The sequence below is a fragment of the Serinus canaria genome, chromosome 2 (assembly GCF_022539315.1).
Source record: "Serinus canaria isolate serCan28SL12 chromosome 2, serCan2020, whole genome shotgun sequence".
NCBI classification, from domain to species: Eukaryota; Metazoa; Chordata; class Aves; order Passeriformes; family Fringillidae; genus Serinus; species Serinus canaria.
Window position 1 is genome coordinate 137943164 of NC_066315.1, and position 24295 is coordinate 137967458.

Sequence of the window (24295 nt, forward strand, 5' to 3'; positions counted from 1 at the left end):
TCAGGAATTCTTAAAGGAATGAAAACCAAAAGAAATAGAGTAAGAAAGAAGGCTTTTCTCTTTATTCCTAAGAAAGACTTTCTAAGAATTACCTAACACTTTAAAAAATGAAGGAAATGGGATCACCATTCTCTCCCCATCTCTACCTCTGACATATGCCAAAGTGGAAAGAAGACAAAAACCACAGGACTCTGGAGAGTAAACTTTAGGAACTGAACTTTGCATCACTGAAGAAGGCAGAATCAGTAAGAATCTCCTCCTTTTGCTGTGCAAGACCTTTTTTCTTTAAGATCTTTCTCTCAAAATCCAGCTCCTCAAAGTCCTACACAACAGTGGACTTTCAATGTGGAAAAGCAAGAGTCTGCTGACTGATGCTACCAGAAGTAAGCCTCTTAACTGGTCTCACTAAAGAAAGAATATGACAAAATTACTTGTTTCCAGGCCCAGGTGTTGGAGCTGCTTCAACTCCGTCTTATTTCATGAACTGGCAGCTGATGGCAGCTGCGTGTGCCAGACAAACGGAATGGGAAAATGTGAATCCTCTTTCTAGTGGAGAGGACTCAAAACTCCAAGACCATGTCAATGTACATGCCTTGAGACTGTGCTCAAGCTTGCAAGGGAAGCCTGACATGCCTTTTTGCTCACATACAAAAGTCTCTAACTTGCTTATCTCTACAGTTCCTGAGGAAAGAGATCCAGCCCTCTTGTGTAGCTGAATAAGTACACCAAGTCAGAGTCCTAACATGTTATACCAGGCTGGCTGGATACAAGACACTGTGCCAATCCTGACCCTGAGTATTTTCTACTCAGGCTGTCTTCAGGTGGAAGCCACTGATTAAGCCAAATGTACATAAATAAACTATTCCAACAACGTGGATAAACTTAACCAAGAATAAGCTCTATGATGGGAACGAAAACTTAGTGGGATTGAGGAGCTTCAGAACTGTGGTACTGCCAAGTACAAACTGCCTAAAACTCAACTTATCATGCTGGCCCTGAGAAAAATAATCAAAGATTGACTCAATGCCCTCCAGGTGATACCTCTGGAAAAATAGAAGTTCTTACAGAGCTGTTCAATGCAGATTTTCTCAAAGCATCCTTTCTTTGTATAGGGAACATCTAATAATTCATGTGACTGGCATGCACTTTTACTGATAAAAATAATTTTCAATTTTAAGATCATACAATAGAGCTGAAGTTGAACTGCCAACAGAGATATAAGTTGTTTTAAAAACAACAATTCTCTGCCACATTTTCATTCACATTCCTGTTTCAAATTAAGGCTGCTGTATTTATGCTGTCATCTACTGGAATTAACACCAAAAATTACAGGTGCTTCATGAGTACTTATTCTCTGTAGAGCTAAATAATATATTTTTTAAAAACGGTTCAGAATTTTGTTAGAAGTCAGAACTTGAATGTCAAGGACCATAAGACCATTGTTAATAGGCTTCAATTTATTATTTTATAGGAAATCAATTTCAATTAAAATACATTGAAATGGTGACTGGAAAAATTCTATAATATTGATCTTATGGGGGAACAAGTATAGTTAAAATTATTAATCATACTTGAGCATGTCATAAAACACTAGGCTAGAACCCATGCTTTATGATCAAGTCAAATAAAGGCTTTAAAATAACCCACCCTTTCCTTTGTGGAATATGCCAGAGATCTGCATACTGCTTAGTAAAAAAGAAACAGTTCATAACACTGCTGACTGCCTATGTATAACTAAGTAAATGAAGGTGCTCTATCATATGAAGCATAAATGCCATTAAGAGTAAACTTATATTTGAATAGAACTACATTCATTTTTAAAATTACAATACAGAAAAGCTTTTAAAGTATGTGAATGAAGAAAAAGAGAAGCTTTTAAATAAAACAGGTTCTTTTTACACAACAGAGAAAAGCAACTTCACAAAGGCATAAAAAGGAGAGGGTTTTTTCCTGCCTCCCTTGAATCTTTCCAGTAATTAGAAATTTTTATTGCATGGGCCATAAATGCTAGTAACAACAGGAAGAAAAATGCTTTTGAACTCTTTGGCAACACTCACCTTCAGGGATTCAAAACAGCAAAACTTTATTCTACATTTTCAAAAAAGCTTTAAGCGACTGTCATGTTTGTTGGAACTGCCAATATCATGAAGCACTTTACAAACAGGACACATTCATGTAGGCACAGCAATACCAGTTTCATAAAATCAGCAAGATGATGTTACCAAAACTCATCTGAGTGAAGAGGGCAATTCATCCAGCTTTCAGACCATTTTTTTCTTAGCATGGGAGTTTACATCTAGGCTTAGCAAGTGTGAATTTATCTGATCCACATTCAGTCATCTACTGTGTAGACAAATATATCCACCAATCATTCCAAGTGGCTGTAATACTCGATGGAGAGCAACAGGTGTAATTCATCTGATGTGTCTGAGGTGTGACTGCTGGATCTCAAATACAGAGGATGTGCAGCTACTACTGAATGAACATGATAGTAGGATTGCTCAGAGTCTCTGTGGAAGGCAAAAGCACCCAACTGAAGGCGTGCCAAGTTAGGCTTTGGCACTTTTGTCACCACTGAGATTGCCAGTGACGATGTTTTAGTTTGTAAAACACTTCCTGTAAATTACTTGCTTCTTAAGACTGTGAGACAGATTCTCAATGGATACTAAAGAATTAGGCAGGGCAATACTCTTCCAAATGCACCAATTCTGAATGCTGGAGAGCCCAAGGGAATGGGACTATAGAGAGGGAATAGGATCTGGGGATCTGCCTAAACATCACCTACTACTGTTAAATGCCGAGTAGTGGGACAGATGGATACTGGATCCAACTGAGAATGTCACTTCTTGTCCTCTTATTTCCAATGCTGTACACTCAGTTTGACCAAAAAAAGTGTTAATTGATGAAGACAGTCAGGACTGAAACAGAAGCACAGCAGTGAAAATTTCCATGTACTTTCTAAGGGGTCAGAAGTATAGTGAGGGCTCTGATTTCCTCAGTTCTTTTATAAAACAACTATCAAAGGCATGAAGGAACAGGACAAGGGGTAGTGGCAGACTGAAAAGAGGGTAGCTTTAGATTGAACATCAGGAAGAAATTCTTTACTGTGAGGGTGATGAGGCACTGGAACAAGTTGCTCAGAAAAGCTGTGAATGCCCCATCCCTGGAGTTATTCAGAGCCACATTGGATGGGGCTCTGAGAACCCTGGGCTAGTGGAAGGTGGCTGGATGTGCCTGTATGGCACGAGGGTTGGACCTAGATGGTCTTAAGGTCTCTTCCAACCAGACCATTCTATGATCAATCCTAGTTTTATTCTATGTTTGATTTCTGGAGAAATCTCATCAGAAATCATAATTATGTTACATTGTAAATGGCACCATCTTACAATATGATTTATCTAAACTTTGTGTGAAAGACTGTACCTATTCCTGGAATCCCTTTTACCAGCCTGTTCTTTGTGAGTGGGTGAAAACAAGTGATTTCCACTGGCACTGATCACAAACAGCTGTTGTTAAATAACAGACTGACTGTTGAAATCTTTCCTATTTAGCTAAAAGTCTTTCATGGCTGGCTGCAGCACAAACAGCAGTAGTTTACTTTTTTTTCATAAACTTTGAGAAAATTTGTTTTTTCTCTTTCCAATTTACACATGAGTGAGAAAATACATACATACATACATACATACATACATACTATATATATATATATATACACACACACATATATATACACATACATACATACATACATACATATATATATATATATATATATACACACACATATACACATATACATATATGTATGTTTTTATATACATGTAATATATATATTCACCAAAGATGTAAGACAGTATTGGGTATGCATTAGTTCAGAAGGACTAAGCATTCTGGACCAAACTGACCAGTAGGCTGACTTTTGACAAATTTGAAAGGAAGAATGAAAACAAACCACATCAACATCAATAAAATAATAAGAAAAGCAGACAACTGCAATCATGCTCTTGCAGTCATACAAAGCAGCTAATGCTACATTACCAGTAGACTGAGTTGCAATACTATTTATAGAAACACATAAAAATGCAAGCACATCATAATATTATACAGCTAAAATCTTGCCAGACAAGTTCATCAATACAAATTTCATAGTCCTATGTTTCCTTATTCACATTCTAAAGTAATATACTACACATATTGAAGGACAATTCTGTGCTAAACCTATCCACAGTGCATTACAATGTATTGTCCAGTGTATTGGAACTTATTTTACCTGTCAGCTGAATCACTTGGCTATTTGATATGAATATATATTAGCATCACAGCAATAGTTTAAAGGTAACTAACAGTCCCACAGCAATGCAATGGTCTGCCAGGGACCATTGACTGCATTGCAAAGTATATTCTTCAGGTTAGAAGCCAGACACTTGAAATTCAAGTAACTGAAGCCATAGATGGAACTTGATATTTATCATCACTGATGCATGTACATTAGATATTTTATCTTTGCTCAGATACACATTCCACATACAATATTGTGTTTCAGCTAAAACAAATGAAAACCATATAGAACCCTTCAGTGCATACTTGCAACGTGAAAAAAAATATTTTCAGACATCTTTACAGTGCCTAAAGTCTGAAAAGTCTCTCATAAACAGCCACGACTTCTGATTCCAGAGCTATATCCTCTGTTAAGTGATGAAACTGTCCTTGACTGGAATGGGAAAAATACAACAAAGACTGCTCTTTTGTAGTCTAATGGGTGGCAAAGTCATTTTACAGTCTTGGAAAGCAGTGTTAAGAATAAGTGCAATGATTCCTGCAGTTGTACAGGAAAAAAGGACATATAATAGAAAGGAGTAAAAGGGATATGAACATTTAGTGAAAATAAACCCGTATTGAGAAGAAGGTTAAGATTTCTTTACCTGTAATCAGGCAATTTAGCATGCTGAGTTCTGGAACACAGTTTTCATGTTCTGACAAGGGATAAACTACTGTTACTGGGTAATTTCTGACAGTGCTTTCATGACACATTTTGTGTTAAACTCACAAGGTCTCTCAGACATTTTGGAGCATAACAGGAGCACAGACAAAAGGAAACTGGTTGGGAATTATGCTTGCTGAAGCTCTTCTGAAAAAGCAAGGACTTTTTTCTGTGCCTTAGACAGATGCCATGCATGCAGCATATGCAAGAAATAGTTGCATAGTACTCTGTTCTTTGGGAAGAAAGGCCCTTCCTGACTAGCTGGAAGCTTCAGGGTTAGGTGAAAGAAAAAGGTAAGATCAAAAAAAAAAAAAGAAAACAAAAGAAGTGATGTCTGATAAGAAGAAAGTAGAGATTTCAAATGCTGCAGGCCTTGAAACACCACAGGTATTTGAAACTAAGGTTCCTTGGATGCCAAAACCTTGAGTCCAGAATGTACTACACAGAATGTACTTCTTTGCAGGGGTGACAAAGACTTGTGCTGATCTCAAGTAACATTTCTTCAAGGAACCTGAAGGACAGTAGGCAATAACAGTTCAGATACCACAGGATCCATAAAGTCTACAGGAGTGGGACAGTAAGCTGCAATTGCTTTCTCTTAACTTGTTGATCTTCTAGTCCTATGCTTGGCAAGTTCCCATATTCTCAAAATTTCTGACCACTCAAGCCCCTTTTCAGTCAGGTTTGTAACTCCAAATCATTCATGCTGTTTACTGGAGCCACCACAGCAAGAAAGGTCTTATTATGTGGGAAGTCAGAAGATGGAACTGAGTCTAGTACTTTAAAGTTTTGATTATGGAAAATGACAATAAATCTCACATGTAGTGATGAAACTTGCTATGACAGTGCTCAGGTTCCTCCCAGCTTTGATATCCATATGGACAAAGCAGATAGGGTGAAAAGGAAGTGGCATCATGTTTCTGACAGAGTGGGAGGGTTCCATGCCAAATTTTCATCAAGCCAGCCTTTAATACTAACAGGCTGATAATGCTGCCAAAAGCACTTCTGTAAATGAGGGTTTCATGGTCCTGACTTGCTCACCACACACATCCTGAAGGCAGTGCCTCTGTTACAAAGATCCTCTAAAACCCAGTCAATGACCCAACACTAGATCACAAGACCCTCACTTGTTATTTGCTCAGTTATAGAATCATAGAATATTTTAGATTAGAAAGAACCTTAAAGGTCATCCAGTTCCAGCACCCCTGACATAGGCAGGGACAACTTGCACTAGACCAGATTCCAATCTGGCACTGAACACTTCCAGTGATGAGGCAGCCACAGCTTCTCGGGGCAACCTGTTCCAGTACCTCACCACCTACACATAAAGAACTTCTTCCTTATATACTATATACTATCTAAACCTACTGTCTTTCAGTTTGAAGCCACTACTCCTTGTCCTATCCTTGCCCTTGAAAAGTCCCTCTCCAGCTCCTTGTAGGTCACCTTTAGGTACTATAGAAGGCTGATGTAAGGTCTTGTCTTTCCAGAACCTTTTCAGGCTGAGTAATCCCAACTCTCACAGCCTGTCTCTATAGAAGAGGTGCTCCATCCCTCTGATCATCTTCATGGTCCTCATCTGTACTCACTCCAACAGGTCCACGTCCTTCTTCCTCAGGGCCCCAGAGCTGGATGCAGCACTGCAGGTGGGGTCTCATGACAGCAAAGCAGAGGACAGAATCACCTTCCTTGACCTGCTGGTCACACTGCTTTTGATGCAGCCAAGGATATGTTTGGCTCTCTGGGCCACAAGTGCACATTGCCAATTCACGGTGGGCATCTCATTAACCAACATTCCAAGCCCTTCTCCTGAGGATTGCTTTCAATCCATGCTCCACCCAGCCTGCATTTATGCTTTGGATTGTCCCAACCCAGCTGCAGGACCTTGCATTTGGCCTCATTGAAAATCATGAAGATTGCATGGGCCCACCTTTCCACCCTTGCCAGGCCTCTCTAGATGGCATCCCTTCCCTCCAGAGTACCAACAGCACCACACAGCTCGGTGTCTATGGCAAACTTGCTGAGGGTGCACTGGATCCCACTGTCCATGCCACTGACAAAGATGTCAAACAGTGCCAGTCCCAATGCCAAGCCCTGAGGAATGACCCTCACCACTGGTCTCCACTTGGGACATTGAGCCATTGACCACATCTCTTTCAGCGTGACCATCCAGCCAATTCCTTATCCAGTGAGTAATCCATCAAAACCATGTCTGTCCATCCATCCATCCATCCATCCAATCATCCATCCATCCATCCATCCATCCATCCATCCATCCATCCATCCATCCATCCATCCATCCATCCATCCATCCATCCATCCATCCATCCATCCATCCATCCATCCATCCATCCATCCATCCATCCATCCATCCATCCATCCATCCATCCATCCATCCATCCATCCATCCATCCATCCATCCATCCATCCATCCATCCATCCATCCATCCATCCATCCATCCATCCATCCATCCCATGTCTCTCCAATTTAAAGAAAAGGATGTCATGTGGGACTGTCTCAAATGCTTTGCACAAATTCAGTTAAATATACCAGTTGCTCTTTCCTCACCCATCAGCTCTGCAGCCCCATCATAGAAGGCCATCAAATTTGTGAGGCACAATTTGGACTTAGTGATGCCATGCTGGCTGACACAAATCCCCTCCTTGCTTCCTGTGTGCCTCAGCACAGTTTCCAGAAGGATCTGTGTTAAGGAATACACTCAGTACAGGTAGCTCAGTGAGCAGCTGCAGTGAGAGCTGCAGATTGAGCTCTGGGTGGCAGGAGCCTGAGGCAAGAGGCTGAGAACTGGCACCTACCCTTTGCATAGCAAAGGGCCCAGGGACCTGTGGCACCAGCCAGGTGACTCAGAGACACAGCAGGAGCCAGTGACTCAGCAGGAAGAGCCCAGACCTTCCTCTGTATCATAAGGATACAGAAATCCAGGGTTTCCTTTGTTCCAAAGCAGCAGCTTGAGCTGTTATTTTGTTGCTGTACCATGATAAAGCTATTTTAAGAATTCTGTGATCTGAGTCTCTGCTATGGGAAACCCTGGGCTGAGCTGGTAAGGAATCCATGTTTGCCTGTGAGAGTGGTGTGTGTAGGGAGTCAAGCTGTGCACACATCAGCCTGGAGCCACCCACTGTGGAGGGGCTTTGCTTCCAGCACTGAAATCTCTGGTAGCAAGAGTGTGACTGCCCAAGAATGGTCAGACAGAAAAGTTTCCTTAACATCTGTTCCATGATCGTGCTGGGCACAGAGGTGAGACTGACCACCCAGTAGCTTCCCCAGTCTTCCTTTATTCCATATTTAAAAATTAGGGCTCCCATCACTGGAACTTGACTGGACTGCCACAACTTCTCAAATACAATGGCTAGTGGCATTGCCACTTCATCTGTCCCTCGGGACCAGTGGATACACCTCATCAGGTCCCTTAGATGTACTTGTGCACCTTCAGGTTCCTTAGATGTACTTGATGCTGATCTCCTACAACTGGTTCTTCATTCTCCCAGCCCCTGCCTTTGCCTTCTGTGGCTGGAGAACTTGCCAGTGAAAACTGAGGCAAAAAATTTGTTGAGTACCTCAGCTTTCTCCATGTCCTGGGTAACCTATCTCCCATATTCTTCCAGAGAAGACTCACATTCACCCTAGTCTTCCTTTTATCACTGCTGCACCTATAGAAGATTTTCCTGTTGCTGCTGACATCTCTGGCCAGCTCTAACTCTATAGAGATTTAGCTTTCCTAACCTGATTCCTGCTTTTCACTTTCTCAACATTTCTCCCAGGCTATCTGTTCTTGCATCTAGTCTCTGTAAGGCTTCCTTTTTGTGTTTGAGTTTGCCCAGGAGCTCCTCATTTATCCATGCAGACCTTATGGCATTTTTTGCCTGATTTCTTTATTGTTGGGATGCATCACTCCTGAATTTAGATGCCGATGAGATGCAACTCTGAAGGCCCTCTAATTTCCCTCCTGGAAGAAGGAGGGGAATTAGGGTACCTTAACAGATTTTGAATAGGACTATGCAGGAAATGGGAGGGAGGGGTGTTACTGTAACTCCCATTGGGCACATGAGTATTTCAGTAACTGAGTGTCAGTGCAGGATGAGCAGAAAACTTAGTGAAGAAACAATTTCAACAGGTATCAACTGCTGAGATGATTTTCAATGAAGCACAAAGCTTTATTCTAATATGTTTTTCTAGGAGGAGAACTACTATCCTGGCAATAAATTCAAGTAGCATTTCTGACCTACATGAAACTCAGAGAGGAACTTAGAAGAGGGCCTAACATCACCCTAAATGCAGGTTATCATTTAATCCAAATCCAAAAATTATTCTCAAGCTCAGCCCTATGAGCAGATTGCTGTCTGTGGATACTTTGCAGAGAAACACACACAGCACTGTTGTACCACTTTGAGGACAGTCTCTTCTCTGCTAGCCCAAAGCAGGACTCACATTGAAAAATCTCAGAATAACTTCTTCCTTCTCTGTGTAGTTATGTAAGGCTTTTTATAAAAAAAATGATCTTTCAACTCAGGCTTACAGTGATAACAGTGTAATAAAGGTTTTCCAACAGTGTGCAGCTCTTCCCAAGAGACACTGGAAGATATTTTGTCAAATTAGATCCTCAGCATCACTAAGTCTGGGGAAAAAAGCACAGATCAGTAGTTGGGCCTGTGCCCTTCTATCCTAGTGGAGGCTGGAATAGTGTTTCTACCAATAATAGCCTCAATCAGGTAATCAGGCAGTTCTTGCTCCAAAGAAAAAAAATCTTCCTAAAACTCAAGACAAGACTTCAATTACACAATCACATACTATTCTGGCTTTAAGAGACTGGATGGTGTGTCTTGAATGAAGAAGAATGAAATGGTTTTAAGTCACTTTCTGAAACAGGAGTAGAAAAGAATTCTATTGAGTTTTAAAAATGAGGTTAACTTTCTCTGCAGACAACAGAACACAAAGCCATTTAAAATATCTGGTAACTGTTATATAATGCTTTTTTAAAACTTTCCCTGTTCGATCCAACTTCAACTGGGGTATGTACTAAAGTCAGTGGTAGCCTTTTTGCGGACATCAATGGGTTCTGAATTAGAAGCTCAATGCTTGCAACCCAGCTTGTGTGCTACATTAATTCAGAAATGGGTTTTAACAGCTTCTTTCACCTAACAGTCTCCTGAGCTGTGCACTGAGAGACAGAGGGCTTTCCCCCCCCTCTTTTTGGAGGACAGCAAGGCACAGCATAGCAATAGCTACAGTGTGATCTGGACTTTGTGAGTGCAATTTCCAAAAGGCAGAAACAGCTTTTCACAGGAAAAATGTTCTCCAAGTGTTAAACAAAACAAAACAAAACAAAACAAAACAAAGTCACAGAAAACTATTCCAGTAACCTGGATCAGGAACATATAAATCATAATAAGAATATGAATGGACACAGTTTGGAGAAAATGGGAATGGGGACAGAACCACTTTTAGAGAACAGCTGACATACCAAGAGCTTTACAAGTTGTACTGTGGTTGAGAAATAATATCTTAAGCATAGTACTTCCATCAAGCACTTACAGTGGACACACACTCCAGTTTGTCTACTGAAGGTGGACAATGAGATGATAAGGGAACAGAGTACTGCTGTCATCCTGTCACTCACTGTTACCCCTAGAATCATAGAAATAACACAGCTTTTCTGCACAGAGGAATGTTCTTATAAACTCTTGGTCTGCCCATAACTTCAGCTCTATTTAGGAAGATGGAAGTAAACAGAGTTTTGGTTCCCCTAGCTTTCTGAAAGAAAGAGTCTACTCAAGCACTCTGTTTTTATTCACCTGGGAGATGCCTGCTTTCATATTATCCTTGGTGGACCAATAACACATGAATATTACTGGCTTTCAGACAAGAGGTTTACAGTCCATCAGGTCCATTCACAGATTTGTGTATTAAAATGGTATTTGTGTATTGTTTTACTGATATGAGTTTGGATTAGCACCACTGTTTTCCTCCCTGCATGGATAGAGAGCTCCTGCTCCCTCATACAGTCATTCCCAGCTGAGCTCTGGAACACAGGGCAACAACCACAAGCTCTTGTGGCTGGTGGTCACACCAGTGGCCACCCAACCCTAAAAATCATAGCTTTGAATGCAGCATATTCTGTCTCTCTGAGCTGACCCAACCCACTGCCATCGGTGGGCAATGGCTCACATGGTTACACTGTAATAGATCCCAGCAAAGCAAGGAATAAATTCTTCTGACAGAAGTTCTCAGACTGAGCCATTTCCCCAAGGATATACTGGAGTGGCTCTGAAGTGCAGCACAATGGCCAACACCATTGTGGGAGAAGGCAGCCAGAGCTGCAGACCTCCAGCTTTTTGTCAAGCTTGTGCTGCCTTTCACACAGCACACGATGCCTTGCCTCTACACGGCAGAGAGACTACATGAAACATGTATCCATGCATCCAGTGCTGATCTGTCCTTCACAGCCCAGCACATGCTTATTCCTTCTCTTACCAAAGTCCAAACTTGTATCCTCAACTGCATGGGCAAAGAATGCAGCATCAAAGGATGCTGCCCTGAATCCCTTGGAATGGGAGTCACTGCTGCCTGAGCGAGCCCAACACATACACCAGCTATGTGTTCAGACGGGAACCAGAGAGAAACAATTCCCATCACAGGAAATACATAACTCTCAATCTAACATACAAGTCTATGCAGGAATCTATCTGGACAGCAGTGATCAACTGATCCAAATTTATAGCTAAGGTGTCTTCATTGTCCCATATCAATCAAATCCCAACTTCCATAAGCAGGCCCATAACAGTGATGGTGGATGACCAGAAATTTGCAGTCCATCAAACTCTCAAGTAACATTCCAGATTCAGTGGAAGAGAGAACCTGGCCAACACTGAAGAAAAGGATGTAGAAATAATGGATGAATGGATAAAGGGAAAGAGAAGAGTTCTAAACATCTGGGGAAGGCATTCATGCTTCAGCATGACATGACACAAGATGAGGTGACCTTCTATTAACAGATCATGGAAAAACAAAGGAACCCTAAAACTCTGCATCACAATCCACAAGACACCAAGCCTGAAGAAATAATTCAGCTGAGACTTCAGCTCTTTCAGATAAAATGCAGCTTATTCAACTAATCGGAGTTTTCCCTGTGAGCACAGTGAGCAAGGCTTAATTAGGAACATAATGTAATGTGTGAAGGACATTTGGTTAAAAATACACTGCATGTACTGAGGAACTCTGTGTGACATACAACAGGCACTGAACCAAAGCACCACAGAAGTATGTGGTTTATACCATTGAACTACCAAACAACATTTAACATTGAGAAAGGATTGCAGATATATAGTAGAGGATGTCTAAATGTTCCTTTACAGCATTGCCACAATAACTGCTTTTCTTTCATGTTACCACAGCCATTACTAGAGAGCTAACACCAAAACATAAAACATCTAAACCTCATTTGGAAAATTGATATAACCTTTTTTCTTACTTCTTCTCTGTCTTCTAATCTAGACTTAATATTAAGCCCAGCTTTGTTTATTCTTAGCAGCAAAAATTAGAAGCAACTCTATTCAAGTCAATAGAATTATTGCAACGTGAAGAAGGAACCAGCCATCTGCAAAAAACAGTATAACAGGTAATTTTCCACTGACAGCTCTTACCATAAAACAGGTGACAGAAATGACACTGTTTCATTTAACACTGAAAGTAAGCAATTAATGCAAAATGGACAATGCTTTAAAAGACAGTAGGCCCTCCATCTGTGCCCTTTATACACTGTTATTTTCATCTTAGTAAGCAGACACTTAAGAAGGACCACCATCAAATTGTAGATAGATGGAGCCTATTCATCACACAAAACAGGCAGCTGAACATCTCTATTTATTTATGCATTGTTTTACCTTTTGATCCCCCCTTGGAAAGCATGTGGAATCCATGAGACATTTTCACGCATCATTTCTTGTAGAAGAACATCAAGTCACCTTTCATGCCCTCAGGCAAACTTCTCCTATCTGATCTCAGTAACTGTCCATATCAAAAATATTTTCCATACCTTGTGTAAGCAGCTGGAGGTTTCGGACTTCTTCTCTCACCTTCAGCTGAAGGACTTGCTGCAGAATGTGCTGTCGCAGGCTTTCCTGGGCAATGCCCATTCGTTCAAGCTTTTTGTCAGTAAGTCGCAGCAAAGCACGGCCTGGAAGAAAAACCAAGAAGAAAAATCATCCAAGGATTTCCATTACTGCAATAAGCTCATTCTGACATGATAATTAACTACAGAAAAATTCTCAGCCCTGATATACCTTACTCTGAGCAGTTATTGTTCCATCTGTTGGGTACTCCCTTACAGTTAGAGACCTATGTGCTACCCCTCCCCTTTCTATTGTTTTTCTGTATTGTTTTGGTGCTTTGTGAGATACAGGCATGTAAAAAAGGTATCTTGTGCCATTTTAGACAACCAGTTGCTGCTCCTTAAGGACCAATTGGTCTCCCATGGGTAGGACAACCCCTATAAGTCTACAACTGACATATAGACTGACATAAATAACCCCTATAAGTCTACAACTGACATAAATAGACTCTCACCTATTTTCAAACATCATGTCAAGAAATGAGTGAAAACCAATGACTGTGGGTTTTAAAAATTAACTCAATTTAAGTTATATCAGTGATGAATATTGCTGCAATTCAGATATGTCTATAGTTTGGCAGCACCATTTCCCAGGATGGTTCTGTACTTCATGGTTCAGCCTTCCAAATCCCTCTTAACAGCAAACTATCACAGCAAAATTGGGAAAAAAAAAAAAAAAACACCTAGAGATTTCTATCAATTATATCGAAAACATTCCCAAAAAAATATTTTGTCTGACTATAAAAAACCATCTGCCTATGGTCTTTGCAGGCATTCACTCCCAGTTTGTGACTTATCTTTAGTATTAGGTTAATGCTGAAACACAGCCCCAGGCAGATTGTAGATGATAAAAAAAATCAAACAATCTACGATTTTGCTAGTGGAACTCTGACTCCATCTTTTGGGCATGGCTGTGCTATAAATAAACAGGAGCATGGCTGTACACTGGCTGAGCCAACAATAAGGAATTGCTTAAACAAGCAGAGAACCAAAGCATCAAGCAGAATTTTACCCTAGGAAGAAAATGAAAACTTACTTTCTTTGGTCTTCCCCACTGCTGTGAGGTAGTACAGGGAGGAGTGTTGTGCAGCCCCCTACTGACTTCTGATTGCCACTATCCACATTTGCTACCTAAAGGTGCCCTAGCCACTAAAAACAAATCAAACTGGAGCTACATTCATACTACCTTGGAAATTACACGTTTGGTTCACTTTTTTAAATAGGTTCTGTTTTCTAATTATGAAAAATCCCTTCTTTACCTTCTCAGCCCTTATTCTGAAACCAGAAGATAGCAAAGAGCAAGTTATTCCCTCTGCAACACAGCAGCCTCTGTGCTACCATTACTGTGGCTTTTGGATGAATAGTACAATTTAGCTCATTAGAAAGTGTTACTCAATACAGCAAGATAAGGCCCTTATTCAACGTCTTTCCTTGCAAACTAGCAAGGAGAAGAGAATTTTTATAATTATTTTAATTAAAAAATTTAGGATAAATGCCAAAAATTTAAAGGGGCACAGAACATCTGCCCCAAACCAAGGAGTTAGCAGCATGCCTTTCACAAACTGCTAGATTTTACTCACAAGCAGTTCCATGAGATCTTGATATGACACAATGTAAAATACTGGGATATTACTATTAATAAAGCAAGATGTTATTGATCAGATAAAAATGACAACATTCATAGATTTTCAGCCCTTCTGTGTCTCTCAAACATTACACACTACAAAGGATGATTTTTGACTAGGAAACCTTTCTTTGAAATCACAAACAAGAAGAATTCTAAGGGTTAATGTAATAACAAACTATTGAAATTAAGTCTCTTGCAGATCAATGCCAGCTGTCCAATTCTCCTGGTGATAAAGGCAGCAATAATGACTTCAATTTTTATATTGTCTTATCACACTAAAATATCTTAAAGCAATTTATGAAGTATGTACACCAGTTCAAGAGTATGATCTATAATGTCAAATTAGCAACTGAAAGCAAATAAAAATACAAGACACCAGTATAAAGAGTGCCAACACATATATCATCTTAGGGCAGGGAGTCAGCAACAGTAATATGAAAGGACAGACAGAGGCCATGCATCTCCTCCAATGCCCTCCACCTCTTTTGGCCATAGATACAGTCATTACGCTTTCTTTCCTCTGGGCAACTCTTTAGTTCATAGTCAAATAGTTTTTCTACCCCAGCCACTGCCTTTGGAAGTTGAGTGTGCACAAAACAGAGATGTCTCTTTTCAACTCTTGGCATGTCAGTTCTTCTGCAGCTTAGGCTCAAAGCACGATGCTACTGACTCATACTCTCTGTAGCAGCTTGCACAAATTGCCTTAAATTAACTCTTTCTTGCACCAAATCCAAAGTGACATGTTGAGGCAGTGATGAGGTGAGAAAGCAAACATCCAAATGCGGCATTTCAGGAACCCGATTGTGAAAATTCAACCCTCCTCAATTCAATACCTTCTTCCTCTTTAACACTTAGAACAACAACATCCAAGCCACAAGTGGAGTAATTTTCATTCTGACACTTAATCATGCCTTTGAAATCATATTTTTAGTGCCTGGACCAGTCATTAAAGCCAATTAGTCACTAAGACCAAGATCCTGACAATCAGCTATTGATTTTGGATGCTTCCCTGTCTTACTTCCTGTATTATGCATATCTGAAAGAGTAATCATTTTGTGCTGAGAACTCTGTGCTATTGAACATCGTGACCAACTGTCCAGAGAATTTGTGGAGTCTCTGTCTTTGGAAGCATTCAAAACCTGTTTGACAATGTCCTGAGCCACACTTGTCCCTGCTTTGAGTAGATGATTGCCAGAGGTACCTTCCAACATCATTTGTTCTGTGAAATAACCTGCATGAAGGATCTTGATCTAAATATTTATTTTCTTTTGAAAAGCTAAGATTAACAAAGGAAATTAATAAGAGTACACAAAAGATGGTCATTTTATCAAGCAATATGGTTAAACAGAGAGACGGCGATACAATAAAAATTGGGGGTAGATTTTTAATTTTCAGAGAGTGCAGATATAATATATTATCAAAAGCAGGACGTTTCTAAGAGTATACACTGTTCTATTCTATACATTTTCTAAGAGTATACACTGATCTTTGCTCAGACACAAGTAGAATGAACTTAACTACCATTGCAGGAAAATTTCCCAACACTACAGAACAGACAGTACCTCTTAAATGTAGTAGCTACCTGCCCAGCAGGTACATTTTTTTCAAACAGGACATTTTTTTCAAAAGCACCTAAACTAAGAGAACCATAAAGGTCCCAGTGACAAACACCTAGGCCTTGGTTCAGGCTAGTTGCAAAGCTGGAAACCAAATGTTTTAAACAAAACTCCACAACTCCCTCAGTATCAGTACACATCTTTTAACACCTAAACCCCAGCCCTCTCATACTCAGGGCAGATCAGCCGTGGAATGTTCTGAGCTACCCTGAGGGCAAACACAAAATATAAAACACATTCCAGCTTAATAATAGATTGATGGCCTAATTCTTTCTAATATGACTTAGCTGTTACAGTTCTCATTGAATCAAGCTGGGATTAGATGAAAATCTGAATGGAGGGAGAAACATAGCATGCCACAGAACATTAGCATGAGTATAAGCACTGGTCCAATGGGGCTGGCATTGGCCCTTGAGCAAGGAAGGCAGCACAGACTGCTGTACCTCATCAGAAATGCCCAGCCCTCCCTGCCCTGGTCTATCCTACTGCTCTTCCCCCAAGTGCCAGTTTACAGACACACAGAGGGACACCTCACAAGAACACTTGCAATGCAGGCAAAGGGACAGGTAAGAAAGGACTTATTTAACATGTGGAAAGAACTGAAGAAATACAGGGAAACAAGAGCAGATAGCTAGTGAGAGGCTGATCTGACACAAAACCCTGACAAAAACTATGAGTAATTTAAAGCTGATGAAAATGATAAACCACAAATGGGAACAAATGATGGTGAGAAATATGGCCAAGACAGGTCACCTTGTCTTCCAAGTACAGCATTAAAGGTATATCTGATTGTAAAGACAAGATGTACAGTTTACTTACTTGTAAAACCTGAAAAAATAGGAAAATTATATTTACTAAGCCCCTAAATTATGTAAGATGAAAATTTTTTCAAGTTTATACTTAAATGCTGCAAATGCCATTTTATTCTTAGTTAATAGATAGTAGTGTGTTTCTCCAGTTTTTCAAACGTGGCGCTTTTGTGTTTACTTGAAATAGTCTGATCACAGCTTTCCTCTTGCTTAAACAGCCTGATTAGTTGGCTGCTCTTGACTGCCTTGGACATACCATGTAAGAAATTTCCATGACAGAGACACAGGCATAAACGTCATTGTTCAGGTGCTGGTGAGACACAAGTATAAAACTCTCATCAGATACTCAGGAAAAAATGCAAACAAGAATGGGCAGAGAAAGAGGCTATGATTTCATAGTGAGGAATGGCAAAATTATGAGAGGAGGCAAGAAAAAAACAGTCATCTACAGAATGAGACTAGCCTCATGATGGCAGTGGGGGCAGATGAACACTGGGGAAAGAGAAGAACTATTAGACTGAATATATATATTATATATATATAATATACATAATACATATAATCCCTGACTATATTAGGGAACTGATTTGAAAAGAGAAAAAATGGGTGTGATTACAATTGAAGATGCTGAGTTCAGAAATATCTCTTAAAAGAAACAGCACAAACCAGAAATCAATCAAATTTTCAGAGCAAACTCGGTATGACTTCATTATGCTTTTCTGGATAATCTATCAGATCTTCTACAGTCCTACATTTTCTGCTTTTCCCATGAGAATTTAAGACTCTGTCTCTCCTCATGCCTGTCTCATCACTAGTCAACCAGACACATCAGCCACTTTGTCACCAATGCCTTCTGGCAAATCTACAGCTCTTCCTGCAAAGGCAGCTAGATCTGATTTGTCTTACTAATCATTTTAGCCCTAAGACTAATGGAGACCCCTGGCAAACTGGAACTTGCATTCCCATCCTCTTTGTCCCTCTTCAGATATCTAATATGTCACTTATCAGGGAAGACTTACTTGCTTTAAAAGAAAAAATGGATTCATTTTTCATCAGACTTACCATAACAACAAACACCTTATTGATCCACCTGCTAGCATAAGAGCAGCTGCCAGCCTAAGCAGCTCCCAAAATTGCTACTGGCACCTACTGGTACTTCTGATGTGATGAAAAAATCTCAGCTGGGGACCAGCCTAAATAGGCAGGAGACACAAGGGATTCTAGCACAGAAATAAAGAAGGAATGATAGTTTATGATGATAGGGACCAGGAGAAGCAGAGAAGACTATTTAACCTTGAAGAATATTAAAGATCTCCACCTGAGGAAATTCTCCAACATCTGAGCCAACATCTGAGCCAGCATCCTATTAACAAAATCAGTAAACCTCCATGAGGCCATAGAATTACCTTCTGTAAGACACATGAATGGAAGAAGCCCATGACTCTAGTATGTCTCCAGGGGAAGCACAGGAACCCATAGGAAGGCTCATGTATCAATTTGCTCATGTATCAAACTACCTTTGGACCCGCTTTTATTTGTTAGCACCAACAAAGATGGTTATCTTACTCATTATTTGCTGGATCTGGATGACACCCATTCTATAATAGAGTTTCTCAAAGAAAACACTGTCATACTGGTCAATAAACATCTGATCAAACTCAAAGAAGCAGCTATGTAAACAAAGGCACTTTCTGAATATCATCAGCATCCCTTGTTGCAACATGGTGTCTGTTTATAGTTCTGACAAGACGAAGTGATGACTATTTTTATTTCTGGCAATAAATCTACAATAAAACAAGTTTATTTCCATAAGGCCCTTCTCAGCTCAGAGTTTTCTTGCACCATCCCATCCTTCCTTCCTCCACACTTCCGAACCACAAGCATGAACAGAATATGAAAGAAAAGTAACTCAACAGAATCTTTAACTTAGCTGCATTATCAAAAATAAAACTAGCAACAACCAAAACATGGCTTTGTTTCTAAATTTGTTTCTGACAAACTTACTAAGATGTCAGTGTGGCGTCTGTCAAGCTATTTAACTCAGATTACTTTGATGTAACTTCCTCTCACCTTAGTGCTGCTTTTCCCAATTCCCACTATATTCTATCATATAACACTGTCATTTTCTATTCTCTTAATTCTGAAACACTCCTTTGAGCTATGTATCTCCTGTTCAATGATGGCCTCTGAAATTTCAATCAGGGAAGGAAGACTGAAATTCACTCAGTCTTCCTTGCCTCTTTCCAAGGATGTCTCCCAGGTAGCTGCCCCCAGCTGGTTCTCCCCTGGCCTCTCTCTTGGAGGCTGCTGTGCTCCTGACACAGGCTCAGGCACACCCATCAGCTCAGTCACAGCCACACTGGATTTGTGCTACTGAACAAAACCAAAAAACCTGTGGTAATGGTGAAGTCATGTAAGAATACTGAAAGACAGTCAGTTAACAGAGCATGGATCTGGAATATTCAATTTAGGAACTGCAATTTAAAAGTATGCTTCTTTGTCCCTGGCAGATACTTCCAGCCAAGTAGGTCAAAAGAGTCCAGGTACCTTGAAAATTAGCTGAAGACAACAATCCTTCTCCAGAAGGGAAATTCTCCTGACTCCCAACTCCTCCCATAAATAAAGCAAGCAATTCCTGCTCCTTGACTTACCCACACATTTCCAAGGAAGTATTTAATTGCATACTTTGTGGGATCACACATCCTTATATCATAGAATCATTTAGGCTGGAAAAAACCTTTCAGATCAACTAGCAACCCAGCACTGTCAAGACCAACACTAAACCATGCCCTAAGAGGTGCCCCCGTGCCTTTTAAATACCAGCAGGGATGGTGACTCCACCACTTCCCTAGGCAACCTATTCCAGTGCTTGACAAACCTTTTTGACAAGAAATTTTTCCTAATATCCAATATAAATCTTCTCTGGTAGGGTTGTTGTAACCCATGTGCAGCACCTGGCACTTTGCCTTGTTGAACCATACATTTGGCTTGGAGCACCAAGCCAGCCTGTCCAGATCTCTCTGTAGAGCCTTCCTGCCCTCCAGCAGATCAACACTCCCACCCAACCTGGTGTTGTCTGCAAACTTAGCAAGAATGCCCTCAATCCTTTTGTCCAGATCATCAATGAAGGTCTTAAGCAGAACTGCTAGAGATACCCAAGAGCCTTAGTAATAAATTTTTTTTAAATTAATGAATTAATTACTCTAGTGTCTAATGATTTACAGATATATTCAAAAATATCTTTATTCTAAGACAATACTAGAATACAAATCTCAACACAGAGAAGGAAAGGGGTTAATGAGAGACTGTGCATCATGATTACTGGAAGTGGTTCAGTTGGTAATTTACTGTACTGATGGGAACTATATTGATTTCTTACAAGTCTTGAGTAAAAGACTGTTAGATGGTCCTGTTTTTCAGATGAACATATTCAGCACCTGATGATTTTAATAGGAGGAAATAGTAATAACTTGAATTCCCTTCTGAAATATAAATTCAGGCACAAATCATATTACAGCACTTTTCAAGCGTACTGTAAAATGTGAGACAACCATTTTTAGTGCTCTCAGGAAGGACCCAATAGGACCCACAAAGTAAATTAAGGATAAATGTAAACCTTTAGCAGGCAGTCTATAAATCAACATTGTTTGTTGTACATACATCTGCCACCCTACTTCCTGAACATACAAAATTATATATTATCTACAGCTATATAGAGACATAATACTGACATATAATAATGATCCTTTATTATATTGCACATCATATATTTTAGGAAAAAACCCTAGGACTATTGTTTGCTGGTACCTGTGTGCTAGATTTATAGTCCCCCTATTCAAATAAACATCCCCAAGGTCCTTCCTGCTCATGATGGAGTGAGTGAATCTGTCAACACGTTTGGTTTTGTTCAGCATCAGCAGGACATGCAGTTCTTCAATTCCTAATTAATATAATGTTGCTCCCTGTGCATCACATTATGCACTATATATCCCATTTCTTTAATAATTTTTTTAAAAATCACATTAAATCGTTCTTGCTGGCAAGTCTCGTTAATTCATTCAGGAGTAAACATACATTCATATATTATAATGTACAGCTTCTACACAGAACAGATTAGGAAAGGGAAAGATGATTTGGAAAGCATTAGCATTGACTAAAGTCTTTAAAGCAAACTCAGACAAGAACTTTTGCTGTAACTCCTAATGGTGGACCTTACAAAAATCAGATTTCTTGCAGAAAAAAGGGATCATTGATTACCACATGAAAACCATAAACAAACATACACACCAAAAGACCCCAACACTCATTCTTGAAGTGACTAACCCAAATGGAACTGAGAAATCCCTGACATCACACAGAAGACAATCCATTTATAAGCAAAATCCTACATTATTTTCAAGCTTTGGGTCTGGCTGAGGCAAAGCTCATTTTCCCCTCAGCAGCCCTCAGAGCCTGTGCTTTGTGGCAGCAGCTGGGAAGCCACTGAGAACAAAGTGTTTTGGCTACTGCTGAGCAGTTCTCCCTCCCACAGCAACCAGGCTGTCTTTCCAACATTTTCCCCCACACCAGTAGGCTTGGGATGGGCAAAATCTTGGGAGAGGACACAACCAGGACAGCTGACACAAACTGAGTAAAGTGATATTCCATACCACATGACATATGATCAGACATAAAAGCTAAGAAATAGGAAGAGAAAGGGAGTACATTCATTATTTCACAATGTTTTCCTTCCAGAGCAGCCACTACATGTGCTGAAGCCCTCTTCCCAGGAAGGCACCAGACATCACTTCCTGATGGGATGTAGAGAATTAAATCTTTGGGGTTTTTCCTTTGCCTGAGTGTCACATTTTATTTTAGCAAACTGCCTGTATCTCAGCCTACGAGGTTTTTTCCATCTTATTTCCTTCCCCCGCCTTGCTGAGGAGAGGAGAGGAGAGACTTGGGGGGCACCTGGTGTCAAGTGAAGATCAACCCACCACAGTCACGCCTCAGAAGGAGATCTTGGGGACCATCTGACTCATTCTGCTGGGGACAGCCATCCCTTCTTCCTCCTGATTACTCTAACTGCCACACAGCATTTAGGCAAAAACCTACACAAAGAAGAAGTATGTGAAACATGTTTAATTCATTTTCTGAGTTTCTTTTAATGCCAAACTAGTGGGAAGCAAGGAGGACCGACATAATGTGAGCAGACAGCTTACTGTACTGCATTGCGGAAGGTCTGGGGGCCATCAAAGCTCCAGCACACCAGAATTTGAGAACTTGCATTTGCTAATAAGATTTTTCAATCACAGCTTTGTTTAAAAGAAAAAAATTAAGATTTTATTAAATAATAAAATAAGATTTCATATCCCAAAGCTGAGGTACATACAGTATTAAAACACTTCCCAGTCTGTATCCCTAGCTCTCTCCTGTTCCATTGTTATCTCCAAGCAGCTTGCAGTGATGCTTTCTTCCACACTCATACGAGTTTAATCCTTCATTTTTTAAATTAAAATGATATTGAGAAAGTTTTTTTGTTAATAATCATGTGGTTAGTAATTCATACTAATAAAAATGGAAAATTAAAAGCAACATGCTAATAGGTTAAGCACTGTAGACTGCTTCAACTCTCCTAACCTGAAGGAGGAACCAGCCACATCTCTCCAGATGCATGTTTCGCTCTAGCATTTGGGGGCTTTAATTAGAAGCTTGGCACCTGTCAGGTGGCACACATCACCTCTCATATGCCTTGAACCTTACTGTCTATGCTGCCCATTTTATAACCTGGGAAAAAATAATTTTCCATTGATAAAAGTTACCTCTACTCAATTATATGCACAGTCTTACAGACGCAGGCAATAATCTGTTGCTGCACTGCTGGCTCAGTAGTACACCAAACTTTGCATTTCTTCCAGCTTTTATTACTGTAGCTGTGAGAAGAATCAGGACATAAGGATTTTATTTGGCTGGTCTATTCCTCCTATTTAATAGTTACACTTGACCTGTAGGACACTGTAAGACAGTCATTCTTGATCAGAAAAAAAACAGATACCTAAGCAACAAGTTATTGTAGCTAGCTCTTAAGCAACTCATACCTGTAACAGAATCCAGACCTTATTTTTTAAACTCTGTATTCTGTACCTCCAGAATCTGGCTCACAAATAATATTAACAATAATGATCCAGAACTAATGTGCAGGAGCCTTACCAGAGGCTGCAGCCCAGCACTGGGGCCCAAATGGAACACGCAGCCCAGCCGCTGGCTCTAGCTTTGGGTCTCATTCTCCCAAGCAAAAATAAAAGCTTGTTTTCCACTACAAAATGCAGGAAAATGTTGTGGAACCTTTTTTAATAAAATAACTGCTATAGCTAGGAGCAAGGGAGCTCTTCCAAAGAGATGGAGACAGCTCATCTTCAAACTTCCAGCAGAACACGCTGAAGCCCAGTTCCTGCTCCAGGCAGGGGGCTGGCCCAGGTCCTGCTGAGGTGGAGCTGCACTGACCTTCCTGTGATGCACTTGGGAATCTCTGTGGAGGGTGCAAGGGCTCCAAGCTCTGTCAATCCCCAGCCTCTTTCCATGACCAGACACAGAGAACCCGCTCCAGCCCTCCCTTTCCTACAAGCTAGACAAAGGGCCAACTGCCCTGGCAGGTGGATGGTTTGGAGGCAGGATTTGAAAGCCCTCAGTCTGAAGGGGAGGCCAGACTGATTCTCCCTTCTGCTTTCCTGCTGAGACTGGGACAATGTTGGGCACGCATAAAGAATCAACTGCAGGCACTGAGGTAAATCCATGGCTAAAATAATAAAGGGAAACCAGATGTTCAGGTGCCTCCAGGCTTTTTCAGAAACCACAGAAGGGACCATTCTGGATGATAATTTAGGAGTTCACTTTTCAATCCAGAGCATCGTACCTAGGACCTGAGTTAGGCATAATGGGATCTGTCACTCACTGGCTGTTCAGCAGCAGATGTCTAAAAAAGAGCTTGGGACAAAATACTCTCTCATTCCCCAAAAGCTTGTAATTTAGCAACTAATTAACAAAAACAAAGTGGACTAATTTTAGCTACAGCTGAGCCTAAGGTCAGTGGATGGCTTCCAGTGACTATAGCAATACTTAGAGCTGCTTGTGAGAGAAATTTCACCAACATTTTA

General features: G+C 40.4%; 1 protein-coding gene across 1 annotated transcript in view; it reads right to left on the minus strand.

Moving 5' to 3' along the window:
• SAMD12 (sterile alpha motif domain containing 12) overlaps positions 1 to 24295 on the minus strand; it is a 176035-nt gene that overhangs the window by 80018 nt on the left and 71722 nt on the right. Inside the window, exon 4 of the mRNA XM_030226894.2 lies at positions 13036 to 13176. Within this exon, the coding sequence (XP_030082754.1) occupies positions 13036 to 13176 (141 nt within the window). The remainder of the gene's footprint in view (positions 1 to 13035; positions 13177 to 24295) is intronic.